Below are 14,600 nucleotides of genomic sequence, written 5' to 3' on the forward strand. Positions count from 1 at the left end.
ACAGCAAGCTGTCAAACAGGCTAATGGGGATGTCAGTGACTCACACAGAGTTTACTGGGAGGACAACCTCTTGTACACTGAGCATAGGGATCCTAAACCTGGAGCTGCCAGGAGATTAGTGATTCCTCAGGAGTACAGAAAGTTCCTCCTAACACTGGCACATGACATTCCCTTAGCTGGGCACCTGGGTCAAATGAAAACTTGGGACAGATTGGTACCACTGTTTCATTGGCCTAGGATGTCTGAGGACACAAAATAATTTTGTAAGTCCTGTGAAACCTGTCAAGCCAGTGGCAAGACAGGTGGCACTCCAAAGGCACCCCTTATCCCACTGCCTGTGGTTGGGGTTCCCTTTGAAAGGGTAGGGGTTGACATAGTTGGCCCCCTTGACCCTCCTACTGCTTCAGGCAATAGGTTTATCTTAGTGGTAGTGGACCATGCCACAAGATATCCTGAAGCTATTCCTTTAAGGACCACTACAGCTCCTGCAGTGGCAAAGGCCCTCCTGGGAATATTTTCCAGGGTGGGCTTCCCAAAGGAAGTAGTATCAGACAGGGGAAGCAATTTCATGTCTGCATACTTAAAGGCCATGTGGAAGGAGTGTGGTGTAACTTACAAGTTCACAACACCCTATCATCCACAAACAAATGGACTGGTGGAGAGATTTAATAAAACTCTCAAAGGCATGATTATGGGACTCCCTGAAAAACTCCGCAGGAGATGGGATATCCTTCTACCATGCCTCCTTTTTGCCTACAGGGAGGTACCCCAGAAAGGAGTGGGCTTCAGCCCCTTTGAACTTCTTTTTGGACACCCTGTTAGGGGTCCACTCACACTTGTAAAGGAGGGTTGGGAACAACCTTTAAAAGCTCCTAAGCAGGATATTGTGGATTATGTACTTGGCCTCAGATCAAGGATGGCTGAGTACATGAAAAAGGCCAGTAAAAACCTTCAGGCCAGCCAAGAGCTCCAGAAGCAATGGCATGATCAGAAGGCTGTTTTGGTTCAGTACCAACCAGGGCAGAAAGTGTGGGTCTTGGAGCCTGTGGCCCCAAGAGCACTCCAAGATAAATGGAGTGGACCCCACACAATTGTTGAAAAGAAGGGTGAAGTCACCTACTTGGTTGACTTAGGCACTGCCAGGAGTCCCCTTAGGGTGCTCCATGTCAACCGCCTGAAACCCTACTATGACAGGGCTGATCTCACCCTGCTCATGGCAACAGATGAGGGACAGGAAGAAGACAGTGATCCTCTACCTGATCTCTTCTCTTCCACAGAACAAGATGCTCTTGTGGAAGGTGTAGTTTTGGCTGATTGTCTTACTGCTGAGCAGAAAGATAATTGCATAAATCTCCTAGGACAATTTTCAGAACTCTTCTCCATTGTGCCAGGCACCACTTCTTGGTGTGAGCACACTATAGATACTGGAGACAGTTTACCTGTCAAAAGTAAGATCTATAGGCAGCCTGACCATGTCAGGGACTGCATAAAGCAAGAAGTTCAGAAGATGTTGGAACTAGGAGTGGTTGAGCACTCTGACAGTCCATGGGCTTCTCCTGTGGTACTGGTACCAAAACCCAATTCTAAAGATGGAAAGAAGGAAATGAGGTTTTGTGTAGACTATAGAGGTCTCAACTTGGTAACCAAAACTGATGCTCACCCTATACCCAGGGCAGATGAGCTAATAGATACACTGGCATCTGCCAAGTATCTAAGCACTTTTGATTTGACTGCAGGGTATTGGCAGATCAAAATGTCAGAAGATGCTAAACCTAAAACTGCATTTTCTACCATTGGAGGACATTACCAGTTTACTGTAATGCCTTTTGGTTTGAAAAATGCACCTGCCACTTTTCAGATGTTGGTGAACACAGTCCTGCAAGGGCTGGAAGCTTTCAGTGCAGCATATTTGGATGATATAGCTGTCTTTAGCTCCAGCTGGGATGATCACCTGGTCCACCTTTGGAAAGTTTTGGAGGCCCTGCAAAAGGCAGGCCTCACTATCAAGGCTTCAAAGTGCCAGATAGGGCAGGGTAAGGTGGTTTAATTGGGACACCTTGTTGGTGGGGAACAGATTGCACCACTTCAGGGGAAAATCAAAACTATTATTGATTGGGTTCCCCCTACCACTCAGACTCAGGTGAGAGCCTTCCTAGGCCTCACTGGGTATTACAGGAGGTTCATTAAGAACTATGGCTCCATTGCAGCCCCTCTTAATGACCTCACATCCAAGAAAATGCCTAAAAAGGTATTATGGACAGCAAACTGTCAGAAAGCTTTTGAGGAGCTGAAGCAGGCCATGTGCTCTGCACCTGTCCTGAAAAGCCCTTGTTACTCTAAAAAATTCTATGTCCAAACTGATGCATCTGAATTAGGAGTAGGGGCAGTCCTATCACAACTTAATTCTGAGGGCCAGGATCAACCTGTTGCTTTTATTAGTAGAAGGTTGACCCCTAGAGAAAAGCGTTGGTCTGCCATTGAGAGGGAGGCCTTTGCTGTGGTCTGGGCTCTGAAGAAGTTGAGGCCATACCTGTTTGGCACTCACTTCATTGTTCAGACAGACCACAAACCTCTACTTTGGCTAAAACAAATGAAAGGTGAAAATCCTAAATTGTTGAGGTGGTCCATATCCCTACAGGGAATGGACTATACAGTGGAACATAGACCTGGGAGTAGCCACTCCAATGCAGATGGACTCTCCAGATATTTCCACTTAGACAATGAAGACTCATCAGGTAATGGCTAGTCTTATTGTCCTTCGTTTGGGGGGGGGTTGTGTAGGAAAGTACCATCTTGCCTGGCATGTTACCCCCATTTTTCACTGTATAGATGTTGTTTTAGTTGTATGTGTCACTGGGACCCTGGTAACCCAGGGCCCCAGTGCTCATAAGTGTGCCTGAATGTGTTACCTGTGTAGTGACTAACTGTCTCACTGAGGCTCTGCTAATCAGAACCTCAGTGGTTATGCTCTCTCATTTCTTTCCAAATTGTCACTGACAGGCTAGTGACCATTTTTACCAATTTACATTGGCTTACTGGAACACCCTTATAATTCCCTAGTATATGGTACTGAGGTACCCAGGGTATTGGGGTTCCAGGAGATCCCTATGGGCTGCAGCATTTCTTTTGCCACCCATAGGGAGCTCTGACAATTCTTACACAGGCCTGCCACTGCAGCCTGAGTGAAATAACGTCCACGTTATTTCACAGCCATTTTACACTGCACTTAAGTAACTTATAAGTCACCTATATGTCTAACCTTTACCTGGTAAAGGTTAGGTGCAAAGTTACTTAGTGTGAGGGCACCCTGGCACTAGCCAAGGTGCCCCCACATTGTTCAGAGCCAATTCACTGAACTTTGTGAGTGCGGGGACACCATTACACGCGTGCACTACATATAGGTCACTACCTATATGTAGCTTCACCATGGTAACTCCGAATATGGCCATGTAACATGTCTATGATCATGGAATTGGCCCCTCTATGCCATCCTGGCATTGTTGGTACAATTCCATGATCCCAGTGGTCTGTAGCACAGACCCTGGTACTGCCATACTGCCCTTCCTGGGGTTTCTCTGCAGCTGCTGCTGCTGCCAACCCCTCAGACAGGCAGCTACCCTCCGGGGGTCCAGCCAGGCCTGGCCCAGGATGGCAGAACAAAGAACTTCCTCTGAGAGAGGGTGTGACACCCTCTCCCTTTGGAAAATGGTGTGAAGGCAGGGGAGGAGTAGCCTCCCCCAGCCTCTGGAAATGCTTTGTTGGGCACAGATGTGCCCAATTCTGCATAAGCCAGTCTACACCGGTTCAGGGACCCCTTAGCCCCTGCTCTGGCGCGAAACTGGACAAAGGAAAGGGGAGTGACCACTCCCCTGACCTGCACCTCCCCTGGGAGGTGTCCAGAGCTCCTCCAGTGTGCTCCAGACCTCTGCCATCTTGGAAACAGAGGTGCTGCTGGCACACTGGACTTCTCTGAGTGGCCAGTGCCACCAGGTGACGTCAGAGACTCCTTGTGATAGGCTCCTTCAGGTGTTAGTAGCCTTTCCTCTCTCCTAGGTAGCCAAACCCTCTTTTCTGGCTATTTAGGGTCTCTGTCTCTGGGGAAACTTCAGATAACGAATGCATGAGCTCAGCCGAGTTCCTCTGCATCTCCCTCTTCACCTTCTGATAAGGAATCGACCGCTGACCGCGCTGGAAGCCTGCAAACCTGCAACATAGTAGCAAAGACGACTACTGCAACTCTGTAACGCTGATCCTGCCGCCTTCTCGACTGTTTTCCTGCTTGTGCATGCTGTGGGGGTAGTCTGCCTCCTCTCTGCACCAGAAGCTCCGAAGAAATCTCCCGTGGGTCGACGGAATCTTCCCCCTGCAACCGCAGGCACCAAAAAGCTGCATCTCCGGTCCCTTGGGTCTCCTCTCAGCACGACGAGCGAGGTCCCTCGAATCCAGCGACACCGTCCAAGTGACTCCCACAGTCCAGTGACTCTTCAGCCCAAGTTTGGTGGAGGTAAGTCCTTGCCTCACCTCGCTGGGCTGCATTGCTGGGAACCGCGACTTTGCAAGCTTCTCCGGCCCCTGTGCACTTCCGGCGGAAATCCTGTGTGCACAGCCAAGCCTGGGTCCACGGCACTCTAACCTGCATTGCACGACTTTCTAAGTTGGTCTCCGGCGACGTGGGACTCCTTTGTGCAACTTCGGCGAGCACCGTTTCACGCATCCTCGTAGTGCCTGTTTCTGGCACTTCTCCGGGTGCTACCTGCTTCAGTGAGGGCTCCTTGTCTTGCTCGACGTCCCCTCTCTCTGCAGGTCCAATTTGCGACCTCCTGGTCCCTCCTGGGCCCCAGCAGCGTCCAAAAACGCCAAACGCACGATTTGCGTGTAGCAAGGCTTGTTGGCGTCCATCCGGCGGGAAAACACTTCTGCACGACTCTCCAAGGCGTGGGGGATCCATCCTCCAAAGGGGAAGTCTCTAGCCCTTGTCGTTCCTGCAGTATTCACAGTTCTTCAGCCTAGTAAGAGCTTCTTTGCACCAACCGCTGGCATTTCTTGGGCATCTGCCCATCTCCGAGCTGCTTGTGACTTTTGGACTTGGTCCCCTTGTTCCACAGGTACCCTCAGACAGGAATCCATCGTTGTTGCATTGCTGATTTGTGTTTTCCTTGCATTTTCCCTCTAACACGACTATTTTGTCCTTAGGGGAACTTCAGTGCACTTTGCACTCACTTTTCAGGGTCTTGGGGAGGGTTATTTTTCTAACTCTCACTATTTTCTAATAGTCCCAGCGACCCTCTACAAGGTCACATAGGTTTGGGGTCCATTCGTGGTTCGCATTCCACTTCTGGAGTATATGGTTTGTGTTGCCCCTATCCCTATGTTTCCCCATTGCATCCTATTGTAACTATACATTGTTTGCACTGTTTTCTAAGACTATACTGCATATTTTTGCTATTGTGTATATATATCTTGTGTATATTTTCTATCCTCTCACTGAGGGTACACTCTAAGATACTTTGGCATATTGTCATAAAAATAAAGTACCTTTATTTTTAGTATAACTGTGTATTGTGTTTTCTTATGATATTGTGCATATGACACTAAGTGGTACTGTAGTAGCTTCACACGTCTCCTAGTTCAGCCTGAGCTGCTTTGCTAAGCTACCATTATCTATCAGCCTAAGCTGCTAGACACCCTATACACTAATAAGGGATAACTGGGCCTGGTGCAAGGTGCAAGTACCCCTTGGTACTCACTACAAGCCAGTCCAGCCTCCTACAGGCACCCCTAAGTTAGGCCCTAGGTAGCCCCTGGGCAGGGTGCAGTGTATGTTTAAGGTAGGACAAATACTAGTGTGTTTTATATGTCCTAACAGTGAAATACTGCCAAATTCTGTTTTCACTGTGCAAGGCCTTTCCCTCTCATAGGTTAACATGGGGGATGCCTTTAAATATCCTTAAAGCACAGATTCTCCTTGAGAGCAGATAAAAATGTGGAGTTTAGGGTCTCTCAGCTCACAATGTAAAAATACATCTTTTAGTGAAGTTGGCTTTTAGATTGTTAGTTTGAAAATGCCACTTTTAGAAAGTAGGCATTTTCTTGCTTAATCCATTCTGTGACTCTGCCTGTTTGTGGATTCCCCGTCTGGGTCAGTTTGACAATTGGGCTGTTCACACCTCTCCTCTAGACGGAGACACAAAGGGGGCTGGGGTGTAGCCTGCATATCTTAATTAGCCATCTGTGCTGGAGGGGAGGGGAGAAGTGGTCACTCACACCTGAAAGGACTGTGCCTTCCCTCACACAATGCCGTCTCCGACCCCCTGGTGAGTGTCTGGGGCCTGACCTGGACAAGGAATGATCTTGCAAACACTTGAGACTTTGCTTTTACGTTTGCCAACTTCAAAAGGCAGAACTGGGTATAAGTGGAAGACCCAAAACCCCACACTTTTAGAATCTTTCTGGAACCAAGAGGAACCTCTGCAAGGAGAATAACTGAAGAGCTGAAGGAGTACTGTCCCTTTGATGTGCTGCTTTGCTGGTCTGGCCTACAGTTGCTGCTTCTGCCTGAAAAGAGTGCAAAGGGTGAATTTTGCTGTGTGTCCTGCTTGAGAAAAATCTCCAAGGGCTTGGAGTAGAGCTTGCCTCCTGCTGGAAGTCTCAGGGACACCAAAGACTTCAGTTTACTCGACCTGCAGCACTGGGAACTGTGTGTTTTGTGCTGTTCAAGAGGAGAAACCACCACCACGCCACTGCTGGCCTGCACAGTGACCTGCCGACGCCACACGGAGTCGCATTGCCCCGCTTCGCACCGTGACCCTAGTCTACCCGATGCCATCAACGGACAACTTCACCAAGCTGCTGCTCGCACCGCGACCTGTGGGCTCCGCACTCCGACCTCACCTGCTCACACCGCAGCCTGGGCATCCCCGAAGCCCATGCTCCTGCTGACACTGGTTCCAGCACCACCGACTCAAGTGTTGTCATCAGGCATCCTGCCTGCACCGAGGCCTGTGGACACCGCACGTGAGGGTCACGAAGCACCGTCCCATCTTGCACTGCTGGTTTGGGGCTACCGACGACAGCGCTTCAGCAACTACGCCGCCACTGCCTGCACGGTGACCTGAAGACACCGCACGTCGGACCGCTTCACACCACAACCCTGGTAGTACCGACGCCGCTGCATGTGGTCCCCGAGCCGCTGCCTGCACCGTGACCTGTGGGCACCGCACGTCGCATCGTCCCGCTTCGCACTGCAGCCCCGATGCCATCCACGCCAGCGCACCTGACTTCATCAGCCTGGAGTTCGATCTGCAACCCGTGTGACCTCAAGGGCCTGACTACTCGTGCACCGACTCCGGAACTGACACCCAAACGTCGCTTACCGGAGCTCACCGCGAGTATCATGACGCCCTGCAAATCATGATACTGTTTGCGGGTCTTCCTGACACCGCAGCTGGCCTGCAACGGCGCGGCCTGCATGAACTGGTTTTGCTGATACGATGTCGTGATAGCCCTAGGTGGAGCTATCGACTTCAAGGAACTGCATTTTCAAGTAAATCTTGCAGAATTCATATTTGTATTACTGTATGTTGGATTTTTGTTGTATTTGGTCTTGTTTTATATAGATAAATATTGGCTATTTTTCTAAAACTGGTGTGGTGTCCTTTTGTACTGTTTTCACTTATTACTGTGTGTTATGTTCAAATGCTTTACACATTGCTTCTGAGATAAGCCTGACTGCTGGTGCCAAGCTACCAAGGGGGTGAGCAGGGGTTATCTGAGCGGGTATCTCCCTTATCCTGACTAGAGTGAGGGTCCCTACTTGGACAGGGTGTAAACCGACTGCCAACTAGAGACCCCATTTCTAGCAAACACTTAAAAAAATCAATGCCCTACCAGAGACTTTACTAAAAAAAAAAAGTACTTTAATTCACAAACAAAGAGTTGATAAAATACTACAAATGTACACAGTGAAAACCAGGTTCTATAGCTCATCCGGGCAACCATGAAAAATGCCTCACGTGGTTAAACAATACAGAGCCCTTCCAGTGGTACTTGGGGGTAAGGTGCAGTGTTGCCAGATTGGGCGGTTTCCCGCACAAATGGGCGATATTTTTCCCATTTGTGCGGGAAAAAAACCCAATTGCGGGACCCCGATTGTTGGGCTATTTTTAGCCCTGTGTGCACTAAAATCGCGGCGGGGCGGCGCCGCCGGAGATACTGGTGGATGACTGTGCCTTGACCGAGGTGCTTGTCTAGTTTCCAAGGTTTGATTGGAACGCTACATTTTCCCACGTCAGAACGTTGTCTGCGATTGGCCACAGTCATGTTTATTTCTTGAAACTGGAAAATATTATTTCCTGGTGCTAGTGAGGTGTTCTGATTGGTAGGATCCTGTCTATGTCGTTCTCTGATTGGAAGATTTCCCGGCATTTAGTGATGGCGGTGTTGGACAGGCTGAGCTTTTTGCAGAAGGTAAGCTTATATTTTAGTATTTAGTACTACTTTTTGTCGGCCTTATTGTAGTCGTCGGTCTTAGCCACATTAATGTGCTGGACACATCGGAGCCAATTTCTAGGAAGTACTGAGTAATCCTCCTCTTGTTTTGCTCTCGGTATATGGGGAGAGAGGAGTCACCCGCAAGTGGAACTGTTAGAAGATAGGTAGGGAAGTGTCCGTCCCCGCAAGAAACCCGATGACAGGCAGCAGTGTAGCTCATAACAAGATCAAAAGTGAAGCATCTACTGCACAGGTGTTTACCATGAAATTATCCTCCGTCCAATAGTAAATAACTGCCAGGGTCACGTCCCAGTACTCCAAGCATCATATTCTGCCCACCTACCTCAGACCCAGCTGCTGCAAGCCAACGTTCTAAACGTCACATTCACTCTACCTTACTCTGCATCACGCCCAGATTTTGTTTGAACAAATTCTAGGCACAATCGGATTCTTTTTAGCTCACTCTTTCTAGCTCAATTGCTTGTAGGGGTCGCCCGATCTTTTAAGAGGAAAAGGGGGCTATTAAATCGAAATAATATTCCCCCCCCCCAGTGTGTTTCCAAATTCTCCCTTTGTTCCCAAATGTTATGTATGATAGCTTCAGCTTCATTGTTTTCTACACCACTCGGCATTCTACTCAGTCTTGTACACCATCTGCGGAAGCATTACACGCCGGGACACTGCACAATGCTTTCAGTGCAAGCTAATGTGAAAATTAAACTACTCCAATATTTTTTCTGAAATCCATAGTTTGTAATTATTAGCATTACTGTGCTGTCTACACTCGCCATGTAACAACTGATAATTGTATATGAGATAACGCACCTCAAACCGTACATTTTACGGATATCGCAAGTCACAGAGGCGATCTGTGACCATTTAAAACAATGGGGTAGAAGACAGAGTTCCCTTATAAGGCCATGGAACTCCACGATTAGTTCGAAAATCCATTTAACGGACGTCACAGGTTTTGGGTGCTGGCTTTGGCACCAGGCATTATGACTTCGCATCTCAAGTGGAGTAAGTAATCACAGATGAGCCGCCACATCATTTTCTTAATGTCATTGGGGGCTTCCATGAATTAGAACCCCAACACCAATAAAAAAACATGCAACACTCAAGCTATATGTAAAAGCAGCAAGCAACTGCAGACAAGTGTACTAATATCTGAAGCCCTATGTTTAACGCATGTTACAACTGAATCTTTGACAAATATTTATAACGATATTGATGAGCTAATCAACATTCTTATCGTTTATATATTTATATTCAATAAACATTGATTCTAACAAAATAGTACTGTTTTGACACATTGCCTAACTTATGCTTCACAGTCAACGTCTGGCTATGTAAACACTCAGCGGTTAGTCTGGTTGTCCAGTGTCAAAGATTCGGAACTGCAGCGAGGATGTCTAGTAAACAGCAGCAAGGCAGGTGAAAAGGGGAAATGGGTGGGTTTGAGATCCACCGCCCCTCTCCAGAATAGGTATCACCCCTCAAAGGTGGGTTAGTTGAGAGCCATGCCTTTAGCTTTCTGCTAGAGAAAGCTCTGTGCCAGGGCCAGTGTTTTTCTCTATTTTGAACACAAACATCCAGTTTGGGGGTTTATAACAACTAGAAACAAATACCAAGCAGACAGCAGCATGGCCATCCCTGGGCATTCAGCGCTGCTCTGCATCCACGTATCCCACAGTAGCACTTAGCACAGGGAGATCCCCTCAAGGCTGACTGGCATAGCTCAACACAAAAGGAAGATCCACTGAACTGGCACTCCGCCTACCGGGTCTATATGCCCCCTGTCTTCAGGACTATTTGGGCTCATTTTTTCTCGTGAAATTCGGTTTTCTTTTTGAGCGAATACAAGGGAACGGGTAAGGCAAAAGATAACAAACGTGGGAAACAAGTAAATGGACGTGAACTTGTGTGAAGTTGAGAGCCACAACAGCCAACGACATGTTGCCAGACAGGGACTCCACGTCAGAATGACCTTACCCCCTTATGCCTCTAAAAGACTTTACTCCTTATGCTTCGGAAGTGTACCAGTAAGCAGAAAGTGAATGTAAAAGTGTATTAGCGGCTTAGTGTTCAGTCTCTTCAGTTTCCACTGTCCCATTCTCCACAGTCTCCTGCTCCAGCTAGGCCTTTGCCATATTACCTTCCTTGAGCTTGATTTCTGAAATATGTAACCTTTATTTCCCAACAGGATTACACCAAAGTATCCCTGAGTAATCTCCACAAAAAAGAGCAAAACAAACGAATCGGAAGACAGGAGAATAGCCAGATCCTCACAGTTTTGTCAAGGGGACATAGTATTGGCAGAGTTGAAATGCTTAACCAAGGACGCACCATTTGACCCTCAACTGAAAGTGGCATCTACGAATGGGTGGCCACTATTTGGAGAGATGGACAAATGTGGTCTCATTGGCTGAGCTAAGCGAAATGAGGGTACATGGTCAGTGCACAGCCTCACTGCATGGTTCTGTACATGATCTTAGTGCCTAAATTATTGACATCACTTGTAGTCATGCTCTGCTCAGCGTAGCCATTGCTTGCATTTGACACAAAACACTAGCCTTTACCAATAATTTAAGTTCAAGTTCACGGAGTTTGGGTTACTGTGTTCTGGCCTCTGGTAGCAATTTGCAGAAGGGTGTTTATCGCCTCACACAAACAGCCTTTTTCACCTCACACAAGGATGTATGTTTCTGCGGGGCCCTGTTGACCTCCACTGTCCAGGGTAGAGGTAGCCCGCTAAAACAAGTGTAGGGGTAGTGCCTGAGTACGTCCGAAGGAGGCAGGAAATGAGTGAAATGTTGGTCTGCTGCCCATTTAATGAAAAGTCCAGAAAGTAGAACAGTAGTAGAGCAGACTACAGATACACACTGGGAATGCTAGATGGCTACTTGCATTTCACATTTATCTACCGTGTGCATCTGAAAGGCAGTGAAAATAACAAAGGTTGTGCTTTGAATCCATTTGGGGGGTGTTGATTATCATAGGTTAATGACTGAGCTAATGTAGCAAATATTATCTTTGCATGTTGGGGCTGACATATTGGGATTAACAGGACTTGAACTGTAAAATGCAAAGGGAAAACAGCATTGGGTCTGCTTTCCACAAACTTGAGTTTGGCATGAAAAGTTGAGTAAGTATGAGGGGTAGTCCATTAAGATGTATAACTTTTTGCTGTTATCGGTGAGTTGTTGCTTTATTGTAAAACCAGTTTGAAAGCTAGAGCATACCTCTTATTTAACCTTAAATACGAGGGAGTTGCCATCCTTTGGCTCATTCCTCATTTCAAAACATGACAAATCCAAAGAGTCAATTGTCTGCCCTGAAACCAAGCACTTGCCCGGCGTGTGTAATGCAATGAATAATCTAGGCACTGTGAGTTTCACATATTTGCTTACATTAGAAATTAGATTTATGCTTTAAAATGTTTGCTTCAGCCTACGACTGCATTAGTTCAGTGTTAAAAGTTTGGGCTACTTTTTGGGCTGGGACCGGTTCATTTGGGCTTACTTTGGGCTGGTCGTTCAACAGCTTTGGGCTATAGAAGGCTTTTAAAATCTGGCAACACTGGTAAGGTGCAGTGTCCTAAGTATGGTCATCCTAATCAATCCTGGAGGATTATTTTAACAATACTGGGGTGGGGGAGATTACAAGCAGAATGTTAAGCGCCCACAGACCATCCTGCTACTCTCTGGAAAAGACAAACAAGAAGTAAGAAACGCATGTTTCCATAGATGCAAGAACTGGCGGCGCCAGCACTAGTGGACATGCTCTTCTACTTGAAGTTGAAAGTGTCTCAAACGAACATGTACTGCATAATCGCATCTCGGGGTACTGCTGCTGTTATACCAGAAATGTTCTTTTCCCTCTTTGCCAGTGTTCGATATACAGCTCAGAACGCAACACCCCTTCTTGTGTATCAGTCGATGCACGATTTAAAACACCTCCCTGTGATATTTTCAGAGTGCATATTGTATAACCTCTTCCTGTTGCACAATGTAAAACCTTCGTACGCATCTCACAAGAGAGTCCATATAAACCCCTTCCTATCTTAATAGTCACAGGGCTACGCCGTGCATACATATCAGATTTGATTTAGACGAAACACTCACGATTTTTTAAAACAAAAATTGAAGTTTTTTTTAGCTGTCCTGCCCCCCTACATTTGCCTTTGCTTCAATATTAGTCAATGGGAAAGTGCATTCCCTCATTTTTTCTGTCAAAACCTTCCTCTTAGTTGCTAAATTGCCCAGGTCCATGAGTAATGTGTTGCATCAGTCCACATTTTCTAAGTTTCTGAGATTTGTAGTCTTGCTTTAAAATAAAGACTATTAAAAGGCCGAGAATTCAAAGAAAAATGGGCTGGCTCAGGCCATCACGAATCGACCTAGTGAACTTGGCAGGGCTACTTCCCAGTTTTAAAATGTTGCCATGTACACACCATATACTTTCACTTCGGAACGTTTTTGTTATAGAGCATGTGTTAACCATGTATCAGCTGAACAAAAGAACACTTTGATAGGGCAGTTAAACACAGTATTCAATCAAATTACTATCAAACAGATTGTGACAACGCCAACAGCTTCTAAGCAGACGTTAAATTCACACAAAGGGTGCTTTCTAAAGATTCAAATAAAAGCTGACGCGAGAGGATAGGCCTACAACCTATTCCACAAAACCAGTCAAACGGAAGTTTGTTTTAAGTAAATAAAGCGGCCATCTTGAAGCTGGTTCCTTGATCACTCATGAAATGAAGCATGCTCCAATACCGCATGGTAAAAGGTAAAAATTGATTTTTGAACAAGTAAAATACCATTCAGTGGAAATAGAAAATAAAGTGATCTAGATGCCTACTTTAATTAACATGGTTAATATACAGCATTCTTGCTGTATTTTTTTCACGACTCCATCTATGACTACAATATGGAAAATAACTGGCGCGTCGCAGCAACACTACTACCCGCATCATATTTTGACAACATATCCAAAAGCAGACTTGTAAGGCAGAGGGGAACAAAAGGCCCGTTTGGTAGAAGATTACGCGGGACGTCGCTAACGTGATGATAATGTCGTATTAACCACATTCGTAAAGTTGTGTGTTTCATTCTAAAATGACCTGCCCACTTTCTCGCACTGAAGAGGCGGGGCTTCAGTTCTCTTGTCTACCTTCTATTTTTTTTCCCAAAAATCTGTGATTTCAAGCTTTATACATGTCATCCTGCCTGTGCTATTTCTCACCTTAATCTGGTTTTCGAGCACGGTTCCGTGTCCCGCCACTAGCAGGATGCAGATCATTGCGCGACCTCCGGTGTTCACTGAAAAGTGCTGAGGCTGTGGGTCTGAAAAACAGAATCCGAGGAGGAGAATGAAGGAGGGAGTGGTGGATTGGATTTGTAGGCTAACATTTCTCACTTTAGTCTTTCGAGGTTGATGTGGGGCGTGGAGGAAAGAAACGGGCGTGGTCAGTATTACACAAAACTTTTATGAACGTAGAATATATCAGGTTGAGTTCCACAAGGGGTGTTTTCATCAGAACAGCCAGAAGTTTTTGTTAATTCCCAGGCACGAAGCATACGTCTTGCATATCCTCTGTGTGCTACAAGCATGCTTTGAACAGTGGTTGAAGTGGGCGGTATCTGAGGGACCAGTGTTGCCAGATTTTCAAAGCCTTATACAGCCCAAAGCTGTTCAACTACCAGCCCAAAGCAAGCCCAAAATGAACCAGCTCTAGCCCAAAACAAGCCCAAAATGAACCAGCTCTAGCCCAAAACAAGCCCAAAGTTGTAACGCTAAAAAAATGCAATTACAGGCTGTAAGAAACCTTTTGGATCATAAATCTAACATTTTAAAGCGTAAGTCTAATTTCTCTTTTAAAGAAATATGTAGAATTCCATGTTTTTCCTTTTACTTTTTACACTAGTAGTCCTGTTAATCCCAATATAATGTCAGTGCCAAAATGTAAGACAAGCATTTGCTAGTTACCTACAGCATTTACCTGTGAGATTCGAGAGCCCTACCTAATGGATCCAAAGCACAACTTGCTTTTCTTACTGCCTTTCAAATGCACACTACGCATGCTAGATATGGGTGAAACACAT

General features: G+C 46.3%; 1 protein-coding gene across 1 annotated transcript in view; it reads right to left on the reverse strand.

Moving 5' to 3' along the window:
• The window catches only part of LOC138285009 (uncharacterized), a 597,004-nt gene extending 582,850 nt beyond the window's left edge, over positions 1–14,154 (reverse strand). Inside the window, exon 1 of the mRNA XM_069224423.1 lies at positions 13,741–14,154. Within this exon, the coding sequence (XP_069080524.1) occupies positions 13,741–13,797 (57 nt within the window). The 5' untranslated portion in view covers positions 13,798–14,154. The remainder of the gene's footprint in view (positions 1–13,740) is intronic.
• Positions 14,155–14,600: the final 446 nt, after the last annotated feature.

The sequence above is a fragment of the Pleurodeles waltl genome, chromosome 3_1 (genome assembly GCF_031143425.1).
Source record: "Pleurodeles waltl isolate 20211129_DDA chromosome 3_1, aPleWal1.hap1.20221129, whole genome shotgun sequence".
In the NCBI taxonomy this organism is placed as follows: domain Eukaryota; kingdom Metazoa; phylum Chordata; class Amphibia; order Caudata; family Salamandridae; genus Pleurodeles; species Pleurodeles waltl.